At 33.1% G+C, this 20,716-nt stretch overlaps 2 protein-coding genes across 3 annotated transcripts in view; one reads left to right on the forward strand and one right to left on the reverse strand.

Annotated features, from left to right (window-relative positions):
• The window catches only part of LRRN3 (leucine rich repeat neuronal 3), a 31,869-nt gene extending 16,646 nt beyond the window's left edge, over window positions 1–15,223 (forward strand). Inside the window, exons 2-3 of one of the 2 annotated variants that reach the window (XM_008569587.1) lie at window positions 7,350–7,413; window positions 12,283–15,223. In XM_008569587.1, the coding sequence (XP_008567809.1) occupies window positions 12,641–14,758 (2,118 nt within the window). In that variant the 5' untranslated portion in view covers window positions 7,350–7,413; window positions 12,283–12,640 and the 3' untranslated portion in view covers window positions 14,759–15,223. The remainder of the gene's footprint in view (window positions 1–7,349; window positions 7,414–12,282) is intronic. The other variant, XM_008569581.1, reaches the window with a different exon arrangement.
• The window catches only part of IMMP2L (IMP2 inner mitochondrial membrane peptidase-like (S. cerevisiae)), a gene marked incomplete at its 3' end in the record, with an annotated part of 606,103 nt that overhangs the window by 146,387 nt on the left and 439,000 nt on the right, over window positions 1–20,716 (reverse strand). The gene's annotated exons all lie outside the window — the stretch shown is intronic.

Here is a 20,716-nt window from a genome sequence, read left to right on the forward strand (position 1 = left end):
TTGTTGGATAATAATGAACTCCCAAAGATTTATTTGCAACACTCGCTGGTCCATCTCAAAGCTCTGAGTCATACTATAATATTTCCAATTCTGCTGTTAATATTATAGAATCTAGCATACAAAGCTTAACTGTATAAGTAAATTTTAGTCATTTCATATGTACTGCATGGACTCTGGGTTCTTCTGGTGAAAGAAGAACCAATAATATCTGCCCAATCTCAACTCACAACAGATACTGATTTGGTTTGCATCAATTTTTGTCTTTAATAGAGTGCTTATGAATTTCTGTACAAGGGTGTTTTTCTGTCCTAAATACACTATCTTCTGGAAGTATCACAGATTCTTTACTAAAGTCTAGAGCTCACTAAAGACCCAAACCTCAGAGATTGTTGATGTAATGACTACTTTCCACTAGATCACTTCTATCTGACCAACAAGCAACTTTCAGAGGACTTTTCTCAACCTTTTTACTCAATTATCTTAATGTTTATTATTACAGTTTTTGTTATTATAGCATTTTTAAATTATTTTTTAAACTGTGTGGTACTTTCAGACATTAAGAATACATCATGACCTGATTTACGTAGTTTCCTATGTTCTCCAAGTAGAAATGCCACAAATTAAAAAAAAAAAAACCTGTACACCTTACACCCTCACTACACAATGCTATTACTATAGATATAATTTATAAAAATCAATTGAAAACCATATCTTAAGAAAAAAAATATACAAATAAAATACACTATCTCCATTAATTCCCTCTCAACAGATTTATCCATGATATTATGAGGGTAGAGATCATAATAAAAATACTTTTACGATCCTTTTAAAACAATCCGTATTTAATTATTCCTTTTTGAACATGCTAGTATTATCAAGTGAGTTTTATCAGTTTTGTAGTCTCCTGAATTAACACACACACACAAACACACACACACACACACAAACACACACACACACATTTATTTCTGTTTGTCAAGCTTATATCATCATTGCTGTATACAAACTCAGTATTCATCAGCAAAACCAAGGTCATAAATGAGTGTCTTATACAGCAACTTCAAAAAAAATTTATAATGATATCATGGGAATTTACAATGAAAAGCAACTGATATTTTCATTCATTCAGTAAATACTTCTGAACTACAATGCCAGGCACTATTCTAGCTAGGCATTGGAGATACAGCTGTGAAAAAAAACAGGAAACTAACAAAACTAATATTCTAGTGGAGGTGACGGGAAGCAGACAATAAACAAAAAGCAAATAATTTCTGGTAGTCTTAAATCCTATATAAGGAAAACAAAATGGAGAGTGGCTCTAGGGGGTATTTTAGACAAGGTGGTCTATGAATAAGGTATTACCAAGTAGAAGAATTCAAAACCAAATTAAACAGCAAACATCTAAAATGTCTAAAATAATTTCAATACAATTTAACATGTTCTTTGCCAGCTATGTGGTAAACCATTAACTTTTCTTCCTTAAGTTTTAAAAAGTATCATTTAATTTCATTAAACAAAGAAGAAAACTCAGCATTGTGTATGCTTATGAAGTGAATAAGACGTAGGGCTAGCCACAAAGGTATTTTATTAACAACTAGTAAGGGGGGCAACTGAATACATATGTGTCTATAATACAAAGCTTTATGTAGCACAGCCTGACAGAAAGATGATTAATAATGAAGTCAGGGATCTGTGATCAGGTACCTGGGCCCAGGAGCCATCACTTACCAGCCTTTTCAACTTTGACCATCTCATTAAATATCTCTAAGCCTCACTTTATTACCTGTAAAGTGGGCATAACTGTACATGCTGACAGGATTATTATGTGAATCCAATAAGGTTAGACATGAAAACTGAACTAAATTTTTACAATTTGCAATTACTGTTGTTTTTACTGTTCGTTACTGTTGTTACATGATAGAAAACAGAAGTTAATGGAAATGACAAGAACTTCAAGAAGTCTGTAGGATCAGAACTCTAGTCAAATATGCAAAGATGAGTAAAGCATCAAAGTCCCTATGTGTTCATGGTTATTGGAATCAACTCTACATTAGAGAAAATTACATTCTTTTTCTAATCCACATTTCTCCATACAATTGATGGGAATCAGTCATTAAAGAAAACCTCAAAACTAGTATTTTTCAACTCCATATTTCTCATTATTTTGATATAGTTTAATTATTCTTCTCATATATTTAGTATAGCTTTTCTTGACTGAAACCTAAACAACTGTGTGAATGATCACAAAGATAGATTATATCTTACTAACTAGTGCCATGAATTATAATTAACAGAAATCAGGAAAAAAGTTTGATCTGTTTTCAGTTTGGATCTTGAACTCCAAGTCCATTATGATTTAATCTAAACTTTACTACAAGGCTGTCTTAAACAAAATACACAAAACATAATATAAACAATATGAAAAGTATAAAATACAAACTACTTTTAAGCTTCAAAGAATGTTTCTCCATAATATAAAATTAACCTTAAATAATTATTGACTGAGCAATGTGAAATATTTCTGCAACAAATATTAATGGTAAATTAAATAACTTTACTTCACAAAATAATTTTGTTTGAGCAAACCGGAATAGCAAAGTTAGGTGAATGTCTCAGATCAAATTTAAGGGATTCCAGATCTTGAATCATGCAACTGTGAAGGGAAAATTTCTTCTCATAACTCAGATCTAATAATCAAACACTCTTCATTTTATCCATAAAAACATACTAAATCCTATGCTGTGAAGCTGCTATAACATAATGTAAAACCATTTGCTTTTCTAGCTTAAACTGACAGTCTGAAACATAATCCTAAATTATTTGGAGAGAGTTTATTTCGTAAGGAATTCTTCCAAACAGGTGATTTGTCACTTACTTTTCACCTAACCCCATATATGAGATGAATACCAGGCTTCTAGGAGTAAAGTAAATGCAAATTTACAACCTTGTTTTGAAAGAACGCTTTTTCTCCATTAAGATTTAGAACTCTAGCCATGTACAACCTTTAAAAAAGATGCTTAAGTGGGCATATTGCCCATGCTCCTCTTGAGGTAGCTGTTGTAAAAGAAGTAATGGTAGCAAGGGCCCATATTTTCCATTAACACAAAATTAAAATTTGGTAAGCATCACAAGTGATACTGGCTTTCCATTTCAAAGAAATGGCCATTGAGTATTTTTACATCGACCCTTGACTTTGGTCCTTTCTTTTCAACATTTATAAGGCAATACATTTTTTTTTTGCCACTGTTACTGGGGATCTCATATTCCCCAAATGTTCATTCCCCAAATGTTCACCCAGATGTAGCCCAGTCCTAAAATGCCATAGTGGTCAAATAACATTGGAAACTTAGGAAAGTCAAATTCATCATAAAACCCATTATGAGCAGATATAATGTGAATCAAATCACGTCCCCCTGTGTCAATAATAATTTAAAATGAATTCAGAGGGATTTTAGGCAACCAAATCTCACAAGGTTGTCTGCATAAGGCAGTCAGGCCTACATAATTAACCACAAGTACAGGGCTATTATGAGGCTCCTATAAAATTAAGTGGTTAGGTGACAAGAAAAAGAAAATTCAACACTTTAATCTGTATATAGTGCCCTTTATTTCCAACATGAAATAAATAATAAAGCTTCACTGACCTAGCATGCATCAAGAACTAACTCTGTGTGCCCCTGAAGACTTCTTCAGAGTGTCACCAGGTCATAGTACATTAATCATTTAACACAGGTGTTAGGAAAAGAGCCCACAACCTGTACAGTAATAAATTTCTGCTCACAGAAAGATGCACAAACATGCATAGAGACATGAAAACTGCCTCGATGCCTTAAGAGATTATTTTTGAAACTCAGAGCCATAAGTCAGAAGCTTTTTTCAAGCTTCCAATACAGTTTTTGTTGTCCTATTTTAAAATCTCTCTTGTAGTCCCTGTACACAAATATCGCAATATTGTTTTGAGAATATTGTCAAGAGTATAAGGGAGTAACCATACAGCATGAGGGAAATCTGGCACAATTATGAAATGAAAATAGGCAAACAATTCCATGCTCACTATAAGAAACTAACAATATAGACCACGCTGTATTATCAGCTTCCTTAGGTGCAGTAACAGAAAATCATCAGCCGTCACTGAACTCATGGCAGACATGGGCTGACCCACAGCACACCTGAAAATGTAGTGGCTATAATATACTGAAAGTCTTGAGAGTGGTTTGTTTTGTTTTGCTTTGGTGGCTGGCTGGTACAGGGAACGAACCTGGACCTTGATGTTATCATCACCATGCTCTAAGCAACTGAGCTAACCATTCAGAGAATGTTTAGGTAAGATTATTATAAAAATTATAGAGCTTGAAGGTAACTTTCATTTTACAAATGAAGTTACTAAAGGCCTCAAAGTTTCCCCCTAACTCTTCGGTCTGCATATTTTCACAATACCCTGCTGCTAAAGTACCGGTAATTTAACAGAGAGGCATCACTCTATGTACAGTTCAAGTATATCATAAATCAAGTTTTCCATCACTGTGTTTCCCAACTTGGAAAGCACGATGATAGTACTTCAATGTAAGATGAGTGCATGTTAAGGAAAATGTATAACTGAGTTCTTTTCCCCAAAGAAGCCTACATTTGGGACTTTATAAATGCTAAATAATAAGGGAATGATAAAAGGGGAGTTAAAAAAGCAAATCAGGCAATCAAAATTCATTGGTCTCAATATTGAATGGAGTACTGTTATGCCATATTATAAACTAGAGTTCCCTGATAGATGAAATGAAATCCACAGAGGAAATACAAACATAAAAAGAAAAGTTATGGCTTAGAAATATAATTTGTTTTGCTAATCATGTACAAAAATCAACCTCATATATAATGCTATTAATGAAGTGCTCAGTTAAGCAAAACTTATGATTAATAACAAATACAAATCACAATTCTTTTCATACTGAGAAATGACAGTATCATGACAAGCCAGTAACTTATGAGTATACAGAAATCACCACATCAATATGATACATTCCTGGGACGCAGATTTCACTCCCTACTCTCCAACAGAAAATTATAAAACAGGAATTTTTGTATTACAAACTATCCTTTATGAATTGTAGTTATGCTATAACTAGCTTCCACAAATCTGATGTATTGGGATTCCACACTTGGAATTATGTGTTTTAAAGAAAATTATCCTGAAACTGTTTTACTTTATCCTTATGGATCCTCATATATAGCACAAGCCTCAGATTCTGAAACAATTTTTAAAAAAGATTAAAAGTCTGAGATTCTCTTACAATCTGTCCAAAGCATACTTTAAGACTCAGTAAAGAAAATAATTGTGCTATTTAAGTTACTACTGACTTCTCAAGGATAAATTTATTGTAAGCCCTACATTTTAATCTGAGGGAGCCATCTCAGCCTACTTTCATGAGAAATAGAAATAGCACAAGATTTGTTTAAGATCTGCATCAATATTCTCTGTGTTAAAATATCAGGTTTTGAACATGACAAGGACACAAAATAACATCAAATCCCCCCTCTCCTCTTTTTTAAATCCATAGCTATTCCCATAATAATGATTAGAGAATCTTTACCAGTTTGAGAATCCAAAATATCAGATTTGAGAATCTAAAAATATCAGAATCCACTCTAAAACCAATCTAAAAGATAGTATCAACTAAATATACGGATACACGTGACATATATTTTACTACACATAATCTGTACAATAATGAATAGAAGTTTGCTCTAGTAAACACACTTCTTTATAATGGCAACTCAATAAGAAATTTCTGGGATTTCATAATGCATTAACAATCAATTTGAAAGCAACAGTGAAAATTTAGTACAATCCCCACATTTTGTGGGAAACTAAAGAGTAAGTAAGCAATATAATTTGTCTGAGTCACACAGCCAAACTAGGCCTACAACACATGTTTTCTCATTCTATTCCTCCCACAACATTCAACCACCTTCTAAATTTCACCTGAGTGAAATTTTACTATCAAAGGAAGAGAAACACCCAATGATAACAAAACAAGGCAGTACACCCACTCAGCTGGAGGAAAAACCTTTCTGAAAAGATACCAAAATGAGTGGTGCTATTTCAATAAATATTTAAGAGGAAGTAGAGCGTACTATACTAGCTATAATTGGGCTTCAGAGGCAAAAGAAGAGATTTGAATCTATATCTGAATTTAGGTCAAGGGACCTAATACAGGCAATTTATCTCCTAGTGGTTAGTTTATCTTAATTTGATGACTGAAGTAACTCTTTACCTCATTTATTATTGTGAAGACATAAAAACAAAATGAAATAGAAATAATTACAAGTAATTAATTTGATAGTCTTTGAAAGCTCCACAATGACTAAAATTCACTGACCCTACTCTGCTAATGGCCTAAGACTAGAGTATTGAATATAACTTGTGACCAATTAAAGAATACAAAGGTTAAAATCAGATAAGTGAGTTTACCCACATCCAACTGTTAGACACCTTTTTAAAAAATCTTTCATGTTCACAGAATACTATCATGTAAGTTTGGAATTGAAAGAATATTAATGATTCTGTAACCCAATTTCTAAATTTTATAGACCAATAACCTGAGGCACAGACAGTTAGATGTCTTATCCACAACTACAAAATCATCTAGTAAAACTGGCCCATGTTTCTTAATGCAAAGAAACTTTCTTTCCCTGTGTCAATTTCTTATTAACAGATCAATATTTTAAACATAGCATTCATTAAACTATTCTAAATAATTATCATTATCTACATCCTGAAAGTTGACATACAAATTCAAATATTTAGGTTTGAGAAATTGGAAAATAAGTATTTCTCAAGGAAAAAAGAATAGTCCTTATAGGTATGCATTTAGTGTAACTCAACAATACCTTTGAGATATGGAACCTTCAATTAGAATTGAAGAAAGACTGAGTCTTACAACAAGCGAATATAGAGTCAGATAATGGGAGAACAGAATGTAAGTTCTTTATACAAATGAACTTGACTAGCAATTTGCTACAGAAGAAAAGGAAAAATGGGGCTTTAATGTAGCCATGGCAACTTTCTATCTTTCCAGTTTTTTAACTTAAGAATCAAAATGTTTCGCTTCCTCAGACTCTTTATAGTCTTATAGTAGACATAATGAGGTACAGAAGAAGGCACACTTTGTTCTTAAGCTGTAGCATTGTAAAAATTCACCTGTAAAATAGTGGATTTTAGATCTTCTTAATCACGTGTTTCCTCACTGTACTCCAGCTGGTTTTTTTATAAGCATCACAAAAGACCATAGAACATTCAGGTTGCTCCTTTTGGATGAACAAAACTAAGCATTTTCTCTTTTGTGCATCCACAGAGCACTGCACACTTTGTAAATCAAATCCACTGTGCAGCATTCTCCTTCCATAACTGAGAACTTGGTGAGTAGATTATTTCATCTTATTTATCACTGACTTTCCAATGTCTACACAGTGCCTGCCAAAAGTAGGTGTTCAATCAACAGTTTCATAAATGATGGAAAACAGATGAAGCTAAAGAATAAAGATTTATTTAACTAAAAAAAAAAGAGAGAAAAGTAGCTTTTTCCACAAAAGGTTACACATATAATTATGTCTAGAAATAATTTGTACTTTTAAATTAAGGAAATTAAGTTATGATGAGTGTCCACAGGTATTAAGAATATAAGATATGAGAATTCTTGAAATTGTTTTCTTTTAATGGCCTAAACTGGAAGGCTTCATGCTGTCAGCATCTCACACAAAATGTTAGGCTGTGGCGCACTCCCTCAGGCAAAATCTGCGGCAGGGGGTGGGCGGGAGAGATACAAAAAATTAAATATGAGAAAAATTCAGAAAGCACAAAAGAGCAAATGTATTGGGGAAATTATGCATTTTTAAATGCTTTTGAAATATTTTTAAAAAGTCCTCTGAATCAACCTCCTCCCCCCAAAAAGCTTGAGCTAACTGCCAAATTACATTCTATCGATGAATAATAATTTTTAATCTTTCAGTCTCTTAAAATCTTATAAAATGAAGAGATTAAAAATGAAAGCATAGATTAAAATGAAAAGACTGATGCAGTAGGCCCTCAACACGTATTTACTGAAAGATTGGATGGATGAATAAACGTAAGACTAGAGAGCTGATAGGTTCTAATAAAGGCTGACCTTGAACTTGCATGAGTCATTCATGCAAACATTTAAAAGAGGTTTTATACAATTTATTGAGATGTGGGTTTTCATTCCTGGTGACATTTCAATAACATTATCTTCTAAACTTAAGTATTCAACTATAATTTATTTTGCTTTAATCTATGAAAGATTCTGTTGCCTTTGAAAGTAGAAGAATGTAGAAAAATGACCTTTTAAAATAGGTTTTCATGAAAAAAACAATTGAAAAGAACAATAGTTATGAGTTTTGTTTCTTAGCTTCTAAGAGTATGACCACATGTATGAATGATCACCTTTATAAAAGGGAATCATTTAATGAAAATGTATCAACTTTTGGTAACATTTACTTGAATATAGCTTATTTACCATATTTAAGGAAGAAAAGTGAGACAGTTCATATATACATTATGTACTTTTTACCCATCCATCCATTCATTTACCCACAAATACATAATATCCCTATGCTAGACTTTGAGCATCTTCCTGGGCAATAGTCCTCAAACTTTAAAACCCAAGTTGAAATACTTTTTAATTTTTTTTTTAAGTACGATTTCTCTACTCTTATTTTAGAAAAAAATCCCTGCTAATTAATGAATATGGGAAATTTTGTAAGTATATCAATAATTATCAGGTTCAAGTTTTCTGAGCAATGTGGCTAACTGGAAACGGCTAAGGGCCTAAAGACAGAACTTGGGATCTAATCTTACCTCATCATTTATTAGCTGTGTGATCTCAGGCAGATGAGTCTCAATACCCTTACATTAAAAAATGGAGATTAAAGTTCTTCACCAACCTATCTCACAAGGTCATTGCTAACAAAATAAATAATAAATAAGAAAGGGCTTTATAAACTGTAAAACACTATTAAATAAGATATTATTGTTACTTCCTTAGTATCCTGCAAATAACCCAGGCCAAATAGTCTATTAGAGAAATATCACAATCATTTCCCCAGACATAAGTAAAAGTCAATATTATAATAAAGGAAGGCTAAATGTCTATGTTCTTTATTGTGCTTTCCATACAATTTCTTCCTACAAACCAGGAGAACAAAATTTGAATTTTTTCACCACTATAAGAACTCTGATTTCCAAAATCTTCCAGAATCAATTTACTGTAGTTCAAAATGTGGCTGCTTTTATTAAATGGCTGTATAAAATATGAAATGGGGTCAGAAAAGAGTTACTAATTAAACATAAATATAAATTTTAAAAGACACTCACCAGAACAATTTTTAAAATAAAAAGTGACACTATTAGGTTAATGCTCCCCCAAAACGAACACTTCATCTTTAATATCTCTAATCCTGTAGTTAACTTAAAGGAAGATAAAGGCACCTCTTTGCTCTGCTGGAGAAGGTGGATTTAATGTATTCATTGGCAGAAATTATGGCTTCTCCATTCTCAGCTGAGTGATTTGTGGGAACATATACAAATGTATTTTGTATTTTGTACTTAGGCCTTTTCTTCAATTTGGGCATAAAGAGGCATTAGACTTCTACCTTAGTTTTATTCAGGTGCCTCTCCTATATGCTCCCATGTGAGTTCTCATACATAATCTAAACACCTGTTTACTGTGTTTCCTTCTCCAGACTGAAAGCTTACTAAGGGAAGCAACAATATTTGAGTCATCTTATTTTCCTCTGGTTAATAGCTAGATGATGCTTGAACCCAAAACTGGCACATAAAAGGTGCTCAATAAATGTTGATCAAATACATTAAAGAATAAACCACACATACAATAGTAGATTGACTTTTCTTTTACAGTTGGATGTTCTTTTGTACCATCCTCAAATTTAATTTTTTGATTTTAGTAATACAGGTAATACAAGTTCTGTGTAAGTAATAGACTTATGCAAGTTAAAGCAGCTAAACTTATTGAAATTAAAAAATTAAACAAATTGAAATGATTAAATTATATGTAAAAAGATGCATATATAATTTTGTTAATTAAATAAATTCACAAAGAGGTCCATTTAAAACATTCCGTGAGCATCTATGACATTCTAATTACCATGCCCAGGAGCTGGTGAGGCAAAGTCAGGCAAGCATCACACTCACAAGGAGGTGTCTGGTGAAGGGAACAACTGACCAAATGCTTTGACAGGGTGTGTACTAGGGCCAGGGGACCACTGTAGTGGGGCTGCCAAGTAAAACTGGAGGGAAGGGTTATATAAAAGGCTTCCCAGAGAGGAGATGCTTGAACCAAGGTTTGAAACTCCAGTAAAAGTTCATTTAAAGAAAGGAGGCTTTCCAGGCAGGAAGGATAGGGTAAGGCACCCATAACCCTACCAATAGAGAGAAGGTTGCATGCAGGGAAATGCCAGAAAATGAGGGTAAACATGGAGCAAAAGAAGGACCTCTGATTGTGGAGGTCTCTGTAGGCTAAGAATTTATCAGGCATCTTCAGTAAGGGGCTTGGATCTACTTAAAACAGATGAGAAGTGATAGCTGAAATGCTCAGTAAAAAACACCCAGAAATTTAGATCCAAAGGTCCTTTTAATTAAAGGTAACTTGGTAGTTATCTGAACTCCATGATACTGTTTTTATATAAAAATCATATCTCTGAAAATAAAGGGTAAGAGGCAAATTAGGTGTGACTTTGAACTGTAAATAATTTACAATTTTGAAAAACACTATTTTTTTTACTTAAATAAAAGGGGTGTTTCTGTTTCTCTGTAGCAACCAGATCTCCAAATATATTAATCTCTGTCACTAAAGCACCCACCTTAACTTAGATTCAGTCAACAATGCCATTTTGAAAGTCAATATTGGGCAACAGTGAAAGAAAGCATTAACACACTAGACCATTATTGCTAGTAGGCAAAAAACCCCAGTGAAGAGTCTAGCCCAGCTCCAGTTCTCCTGCACACTTCAAGGGAGAAGTCACCAGCAGTCTGAGTGAATGGAGTATATAGTTGTCCTTCAATATCCTCAGAGGAATGTTTCCAGGACCCCCTGCAGATAACAAAACTCTGGATGCTCAAGTCTCTTATATAAAATGATGTATTTCCATATAACAGACACACACATCCTTTAAATCTGATTTAATCTCTAGATTACTCATAATATCAGATACAATGTAAATGCAACATAAATAGTTGCTATACTGTATTGGTTCTATTTGTATTATTTTTTATTGCTTTTTTTTTTTTTTCCTGAATATTTCAATCCATGGTTGCTTAAATCCGTGGATGCAGAACCTGTGAATACCAAGGCCCCTAAAAGTAGCATCGTGTTTTAAAACATAGCACATATCAACACAGCAATTTGGTTTTGGAATTGCCTATTTTTCTGTGATAAAGACATCAGTATCTATTAAAAAGAAGGATTATCTATGTGTCTGTTTTGCTGATGTAATAAAGTTGTTTTTTCAATATTAGTGACTAATGGAATGTAAGTTATGCTCAGAGAAAAATAAAACAGTCAAACATTAACCTGAACTTCAGTTAAAAATGATACTACACAGATACATCTACAGCAAGTTAAACCTAATCTCTTCCAAATACTGAAAAATTCAAGTTACTTTATACACGGGAGACTATGGAGAGAAGTATGAATGAAAATAGGAAGTCTAGCTAAATACCACAACTTCTAGTTCATTTAACAATTATTTAATAATTTTGTCTCCAAAAGGCTGTCTCCTCGGGGCCTGAAGAACCACTCATTTAACTATAACCCAACAGTACTGTTTATTTATAGCCTTTTTATTTTGCCTCTCTAAAAAGCAAAAAAAAAAAAAAAAAGCCATCAACATCGATTTTCCTTTTTTCCCTGTAACTAATTATTGAAGAGCATGAAAAATATAATAAAATTACAAGAGATAAAAAGTAAAGATTTGAAATAACAGAAAAATTCTGGGAGCATATTCCTTATACTTAATGAAACTTTAGCCTTCTAAAGATTAAACTTCTCAGCCCGATCAATATCTGGATCAAGAACTATCAAGGACAGTCTCATAACATAGATAAAATCATCAAAATATATTGAAATAACGGTATACTCTAAGAATATTATTTATGCATGAAATAATTATAATTAGTTAATATATATTAATTATGGTATTTTTCCTTTGTACTAATTATTTTTCTTTTTCCTTTATATTTTTCATTACATTTAGCATCATGCTGCTATTCCTCCAAGTTCTGAACAAGCATGGGGTTTAAAGATTATACTCCTAAATAAATGAATTGCTCAATCTCCTGTGATCATATATACATACTCCATCTTCAAAAAGTACATCCATATTATATCATTAAGGAGATAGTGACCTTCTTTTCTCCAATATGCATGAATTTTTTGGAAAATGCAATTGTGGCACTGGCACTTATTTCCATGAAGAAATACTCTATGGTTCTACGGCATTCATCATTTGACAAATGTAAGTATTTTCTCTATCAATCAGCTCTTACTGAACTTACTAGCAGTGAATGTGGAATCCTTAAGGGCCCATTAAATTTTTGAAGAAAAAAGCTAAGATGAAGGACATACCACTCCGAATTCATGTGCTACTTGGCCTAGCTATCACTACACTAGTACAAGCTGTAGATAAAAAAGTGGATTGCCCACAATTATGTACATGTGAAATAAGGCCTTGGTTTACACCCAGATCCATTTATATGGACGCATCTACAGTGGATTGTAATGATTTAGGTCTTTTAAATTTCCCAACCAGATTGCCTGCTGACACACAGATTCTTCTCCTACAGACTAATAATATTGCAAAAATTGAATATTCCATAGACTTTCCAGTAAACCTTACTGGCCTGGACTTATCTCAAAACAATTTATCTTCAGTCACCAATATTAATGTAAAAAAGATGCCTCAGCTCCTTTCTGTGTACCTAGAGGAAAACAAACTTACCGAGCTGCCTGAAAAATGTCTGTCTGGGCTGAGCAACTTACAAGAACTCTATATTAATCACAACTTGCTTTCTACAATTTCTCCCGGAGCCTTTATTGGCCTACATAATCTTCTTCGACTTCATCTCAATTCAAATAAATTGCAGATGATCAACAGTAAATGGTTTGACGCTCTTCCAAATCTAGAAATTCTGATGATTGGGGAAAATCCAATCATAAAAATCAAAGACATGAACTTTAAGCCTCTTATCAACCTTCGGAGTCTGGTTATAGCTGGTATAAACCTCACTGAAATACCAGATAATGCCTTGGTTGGACTTGAAAACTTAGAAAGCATCTCTTTTTATGACAACAGGCTTGTTAAAGTGCCACACATTGCTCTTCAAAAAGTTGTAAACCTCAAATTTTTGGATCTAAATAAAAATCCTATTAACAGAATACGAAGGGGTGATTTTAGCAATATGCTACACTTAAAAGAGTTGGGGATAAATAATATGCCTGACTTGATTTCCATTGACAGTCTCGCTGTGGATAACTTGCCAGATTTAAGAAAAATAGAAGCTACTAACAACCCCAGATTGTCTTACATTCACCCTAATGCATTTTTCAGACTCCCCAGGCTGGAATCACTCATGCTGAACAGCAATGCCCTCAGTGCCCTGTATCAAGGTACTATTGAGTCTCTGCCAAACCTCAAGGAAATCAGTATACACAGCAACCCCATTAGGTGTGATTGTGTCATCCGCTGGATTAATATGAACAAAACCAACATACGATTTATGGAGCCAGATTCACTGTTTTGTGTGGACCCACCTGAATTCCAAGGCCAGAATGTTCGGCAAGTGCATTTCAGGGACATGATGGAAATTTGCCTCCCTCTTATAGCTCCTGAGAGCTTTCCTTCTAATCTGGATGTGGAAGCTGGGAGCTATGTTTCCTTACATTGTAGAGCTACTGCAGAGCCACAGCCGGAAATCTACTGGATAACACCTTCTGGTCAAAAACTCTTGCCTAATACTGTAACAAACAAGTTCTATGTCCATTCTGAAGGCACACTAGATATAAGTGGCATAACGTCAAAAGAAGGGGGTTTATATACTTGTATAGCAACTAACCTAGTTGGTGCTGACTTGAAGTCTATTATGATCAAAGTGGATGGTTCTTTTCCCCAGGATAACAATGGATCTTTGAATATTAAAATAAGAGATATTCAGGCCAATTCGGTTCTGGTGTCTTGGAAAGCAAGTTCTAAAATTCTCAGATCCAGTGTTAAGTGGACAGCCTTTGTCAAGACTGAAAATTCTTATGCTGCTCAAAGTGCTCGAATACCATCTGATATCAAGATATACAATCTTACTCATCTAAACCCATCAACTGAGTATAAGATTTGTATTGATATTCCCACCATCTATCAGAAAAACAGAAAACAATGTGTAAATGTCACCACAAAAGGTTTGGACCCTGATCGAAAAGAGTATGAAAAGAGTAACGCCACAGCCTTTATGGCCTGCCTTGGAGGCCTTCTGGGGATTATTGGTGTGATATGTCTTTTCAGCTGCCTCTCTCAAGAAATGAACTGTGGTGGTGGACAAAGCTATGTGAGGAATTACTTACAGAAACCAACCTTTGCATTCAGTGAGCTTTATCCTCCTCTGATAAATCTCTGGGAAGCAGGCAAAGAAAAAAGTCAACTGAAATCAACTGTTATAGGCGTGCCAACAAATATGTCCTAAAAACCACCAACTAAACCTACTTCAAAGAAAAGCTCAGCACTGCAGTTGTGCTTTAAAAAGGTAGAGAAATATTACTTTCAAGAATGACGTTTAAGCTTCACCAATGCTGCTCCTGACCAATGGAAATATGTACAAGTTCAGCATTTTAATTAACTGTCCTCAAAGGGTACTGTGGCAACCAAATAAAATAACTCCATTTTCTAGAACTTTCATGTAACTTTTATGTCTGAACTACAGTTAAAGTGGACAAAAACATTTCTGTATTTTTTTTAAGTATATAAGAGTAGTTGAACTGAGCAATACCTCCTCCTGTGTTGTATTACACATATTAGCCACGAGTTTTTGCAGTGACCAGATAAACTTGAATTGACACGTGGTGTAATAAAATGGACAATTCTGTAGAGTAGACACAGTGAGTATGTGGACCTCTTTTATAAGGAAAAATACATTTTGGATTAAAATCAATTGATTTTGTCTTGTTTTTGTTTCTAAATAAAGGAAAATTTCTGGGAAATATCATCTGACCAGATATCATTTAAATGACAACATTTTTTAAAAGTGTTTTTCTGTAATGAATTATAGAATGCCAAAGCAAGCTATTTTTATTGGGGTATGTAACTGCATTTTTATAATGCACAAAAATGGATTTTAGAAGGCATTTTATCAATATTAAAAGGCAATAATGATACTATATTTAACCCTTTAACTACTGACAGAAACAAATCCTCTTGAAAATTATGTATTCACTTAAATATTTTCTTAACAAGCAGTTTGTAAAGTGGATTTAATTATTAAGTGCGGATAATGTAAATCCAATATCTAAGCAACTGAAAGTCTTAGTGTAATGATTAGTAGTAGCTTAGCTTTAGGATGCTAGCTTTGCAGAAAATATTGCCACATTTTTATAGGCTTATGATCTAGGTATAATTTTCAAATCTCTATGATTCTAAAGACTTAATGAGCTTCACTGAAATAACAAGCAAATAACTTAATAATTTATGTTGCAAACATATCAAGAAAACATGTCTCATGTCAAAACTAGAATTTTAGAATTTCACTATCAGATATATTGCATTAGTAAGAGAAGTTTATCAAGTTCAATTTTCTGAAACTCTCCCTTTTATTTAGTTCAATATAAAAATGACATAATTTAGATAATTCAGGAGTTCTATAAAACTTTAAGAGGATAATTTTGTTAACTAAAGGAAAAGCTTCTGAAACTAAATTAGAGTAAAAGAAAAAAGTTAACCGCAGTCTCTAAGACTATATTTAAGGCACCTAAAAACCACAGCTTAAAAAATTGCAAATCATTGAATTGAAGTGATAAGAATATTACTAGGTTGTTTTTTGTTTTGTTTTGTTTTTAAAATTAGGATTTCACTTGGAAAAAAAACTAAAATATTTGAGGGTTTTAGCCATTTTTACAAACATAAATCCCACAGTTCTGAAAAAATAAATGTATTTTTGTACAAAGGAAACCTCCTGAAACAATAAAAAATCATCCAAGATAATAAGCCACAGTTTTCATAGGCTTATCTGTAAAAAACTATGGGGCTTTCATGTTAATTGCTGTCCTGCCTCTTCATAAGCAACTGTTTTAACTTTTCCTATAGTAGCTTGCTGCACATTATCAACATGCCACTGGCCTGTAAACATTTCCAGCACTGCAGTCATATCAACTTAATATTAGACATTTCTTCTGTGATAGCATTGACAGCTTATAATTAAATCCTAGCTGTTTTTGACAATGTGAAAGGTAATTTTTATAAACTCTATAAAACAAAAGGACAAACTGTTAATTTTAACAAAAGCAAAACATGAAACTTGCTAATTCAATGTGTTTCCCAAACATAAGTTTTACAACCTGATGAATCACTATCACACAGACGCTGACATTAGAATTTATCAGCAAGGCACGCTCATACATCATGAGAGGTTTCAGCACCACAGACACAGCTGCTTATAGCTCAGATATTTGTCAAAAACATAGGAGCTGAAATATGACCTATTGGATGCAGGTGCTGTATAGATCAGCAGGTATCTTGTATGTTTCTTTTAGCCCTATCTGCATGAAGAACCACCACAAACATATCATAGAGCTGAGTATCCCTTTCAAGATACATATTTCTTTTAACAACTGTTATGAAATAAGCAATCTGAATAGATATCTAGTAGTGAGCACTGAAATGAAGTATTTTTGTTACAGCTGAATACGTACAGATGCTCAGAGCAAATCATGATCCCATTTATGGCTTAAATTTTAATCCAAATTGCCAGTAAGAGAGAAAACACCTTCACTTCAATAAAGAGAATGGTATTTCATACACCCTATGTTACCTCCTAAACCTCAGATAAAATTAACTAAGCACTGGTCGAAGTACTTAAAGCATATAATTTGCAATTTGTGATACCATATGAATGTGATACCAATGTCGCAATAGAGAACTTCACCTATAACAAATAAAACTCTAAAAGTTTGTTCCTTAATCAATGCCAACTAATCTTTTCACGTTATATGGAGGAAAATAACTTTCACAAAAATGATTTTAAAAGAATTACATGTTTTCTAATTTATCCTACAAAATAAAATTCAAATTCTCTGAAAACAAGCATGTTCAATTGAATAAAAATATATATATATTTTATATTTTATATATATATATATAAAAACGCTGTGGAGCAAAATATATAACTATCAGTAAAGCCAAGAAGCAACATGCTGTCAGTCATATGCTGACCATTTTGTCCAGAAAAAAACGAAACAGACTTATAGTACATGTATCAGTCTTTTGATACTTATTTCAGTGCTTAAGTTTATATCTAATTAGACAAAAAGTTTTAAAGCAAAAGTACATATGAACAAGCATAAGTTTAAAATGATAATTCCTTAGTTTATTCATTTAACTATCTTTTTCTTTTGTTTATATTCAAGAAATATTTATTGTATGGCTGTTAGTCACGGGAAAAACAGAAGTGAACAGCATAAATTCCCCACCATCTAGAGATTTATATTCCACTGGAGTACACTCTGGTTTATTTCCTTTATAAATGTTTTCATATATTTATATGTTAACTGTGTTACTTATTAAAGTCCCAGCTTTAATCTATACTTTCACAGAATGAAAATACAAAGAAAATCACAAGATTTTTTTTCTTGGTCTGAAATGTTTTACTACATTATGTTGATATAGCATCTTAATTCAAATTTGTTACTGATATTATTTACTATATCTACCAAACTAGGCTAATACTCAGACTGGTTAAATTGAGAGGAAGATTTACTTACTATAAATTATTTCTAGGCATAAAATCATAGATAACTGTTATGTTTCCCTTATTTTAAATGCAGAGAGATTGGTCCCCTAAGAAAATGAGAAGTTAAATTCAAGAAGATAATCTAGCACTAACAGAACATTTATATATTTTAAAACAAGTAGAACCACCCTACTCTATCCATACTTACTCTTTCAGGATCTTCCAATAACTGTATAAGAAAACCTTAACATTCCATAAGTTAGCCTTTTAAATAAAAAACCAGAAGTGATGTGTCAGAAACTAGTAAAGCAAACAATAAAAATCACTAAAAGTTTAAAAGTATACATTCACCAAACAAAGGAAAAATTCCAATAAAATGTCCCCCACAGCTATCATAACTATCAGGAAAAAATTCTAATTGTATACGTCACCAGTAAAGATATCTTGGGTTTCATCCCAATGTTGACTTTCTAGGAGACAGAGAATAACAAATAGTAATTAAATTATGGTTATGTTTTCTTTGATCCAATCTCATGTGTTTTTTTGTTCTTGTTTTTTAATTTCCAAAGACAAATCATACCAAATAAGTAAGACATTTTGTAAAGAATATGGTTGCCACAGATATGTTTACTATATCAAGGATTCCAAATGGCCATTTCTGGGATAACTTAAACAGAAAAGACCACAATGATTTTCTCTTTTAGGTGGTAATACTTTCATCCCTAGTTCTGTAGCCCCACTTCTATAATATCATTTTACCCTGACTAATGCACTGCTAACTAGGTTGGTGGTTGCTTAGGAGAACTGAGGTATTGTACTGGAATGAAACAGCCATGCCTAAAAACAAAATGCAACAATGAGTATCATGGAGTTCTGGAAAAAGAAGAAAATTGAGTCCAGTATCAACACAATAGTGGCTGCTTTTATGTGTTCATTTGGAAAGTGAGGACCTGGCTTTTATCTTATTCCTCTGATGTAACAAAAAACAAAAATATTATTTTTACACAGAAACAAAGGACAAAATCAGAGTTAATACTAATAGTCATAAATTACATATCTGATCCTAAGAAAAATTATTAAAAGGGAAATTTTAAAGAATGTTCCAGCAAAATACAGATTATTTCCAAAATCTGACCTAAACATTTCATTAATGATATATGCAGAAGTGCTCATGAATTGAGTAGTTGGTATTTGGTATTGTCAGGTGAAAAGATATTACATGAAATAGAACACAATTTCTTTTTCTCATACTGAAAATAGACAAGCCCACAGAGATCTGAATTTACCTATTCTAACTCACTTTTCACATACCTCAGAGGGCTCTTAGCTCATCTTTGAAATAAGCCGTATCATATATACCAACTAAGGAATGAAATACCACACGGATACATCAATAAGATTTTCTCTTAAAAGCAAACCGAAGTCTTCAAATAAGTAGTACGTTTGCAGCAAATATCATGTATGATTTCAAAATTATGATGGAGTGGCCCAGAGTAACAAAGCATAGCAAAAAGAACTGCGAATGACCTTAGTAAGCCTTTTAGAATAAACTATAATAACATTTGGAGACCTTGCAGTACTTTGTGTGTTTATATTTATCTTTCCTAACTCTAATATATCTTCAAGAAACTAATAGCATTATGTGACCATTGTAAGGAAAATCCAGCTTCTCATTAAAACATATGGTTCAGTGTCTGAAGTTATTGATTCAAAATCCAATTGTGATACCCCTTTATAATGTTTACCAGCCTCTGGAACAAATAATGGAGTAAGCTTGGGACATAAATTGACCCTCTTAATCCTCACATTGTGAGAATCAAAGTATAATAAAATAACGTCTCTGTCATTTGTGGTACCAGACTCAAGGCTGGTAAAGACAGAAATAGCTCTTAGGCCATCAGAGATGCCATTATTAAAGCAATATAGCTAAACACACCAAAACAGTTCTTCTAAAGAGTACTATATAAAATTGAAATTCATTATTATAACTCAGATAAAAGTCAGATACCTCCAGTAAACACCCCTTTAATAATGGTTGCAGGGGGCCGGCCCATGGCTCACTCAGGAGAGTGTGGTGCTGATAACACCAAAGCCAGGGGTTCGGATCCCATATAGGGATCGCCGGTTAGCTCACTTGGAGAGCGTGGTGCTGACAACACCAGGTCAAGGGTTAAGATCCCCTTACCGATCATCTTTTTTTAAAAAAATAAAATAAAATAAAATAATGGTTCCAGAGAGAAGAGTCACCTATTCAATAAACAATAAGAAATCATGAATAATGAGTTATCATAGGAGTGGTTCTGATGGCTTTATACGGAGAGCAAGTGAGAGGGTTAGCTCACTTGCTGTGGGGACTGTGATACCCTACATTGCTGTCAAGAGCCACCACCAAGAAAAAGGCCCTCACTAGATGCACCTCCTGGACTGTGGACTTCCCAGCCTACAAACTGTAAGAAATAAATTTCATTTGTTTATAAATTATGCAGTTTCAGGTATTCTTTTACAAGCAACAGAAAATGAACTAATACGATTATATTATCCGTATCAACTTTGATGTCAGAAAAATTATGTTAACCTACACTGCTTAATTATTGGTCATGGATAAGGAGATATCAAATAAATCATCATCAGACAAATTTGTAAGACCATTGGACCTTCCCAGTGCTCCAAAGTGAGCATTATCACACAGCTGTAGATGCCTGT

Source organism: Galeopterus variegatus, unplaced genomic scaffold (genome assembly GCF_000696425.1).
Source record: "Galeopterus variegatus unplaced genomic scaffold, G_variegatus-3.0.2 Scaffold27, whole genome shotgun sequence".
Classification (NCBI taxonomy): Eukaryota; Metazoa; Chordata; class Mammalia; order Dermoptera; family Cynocephalidae; genus Galeopterus; species Galeopterus variegatus.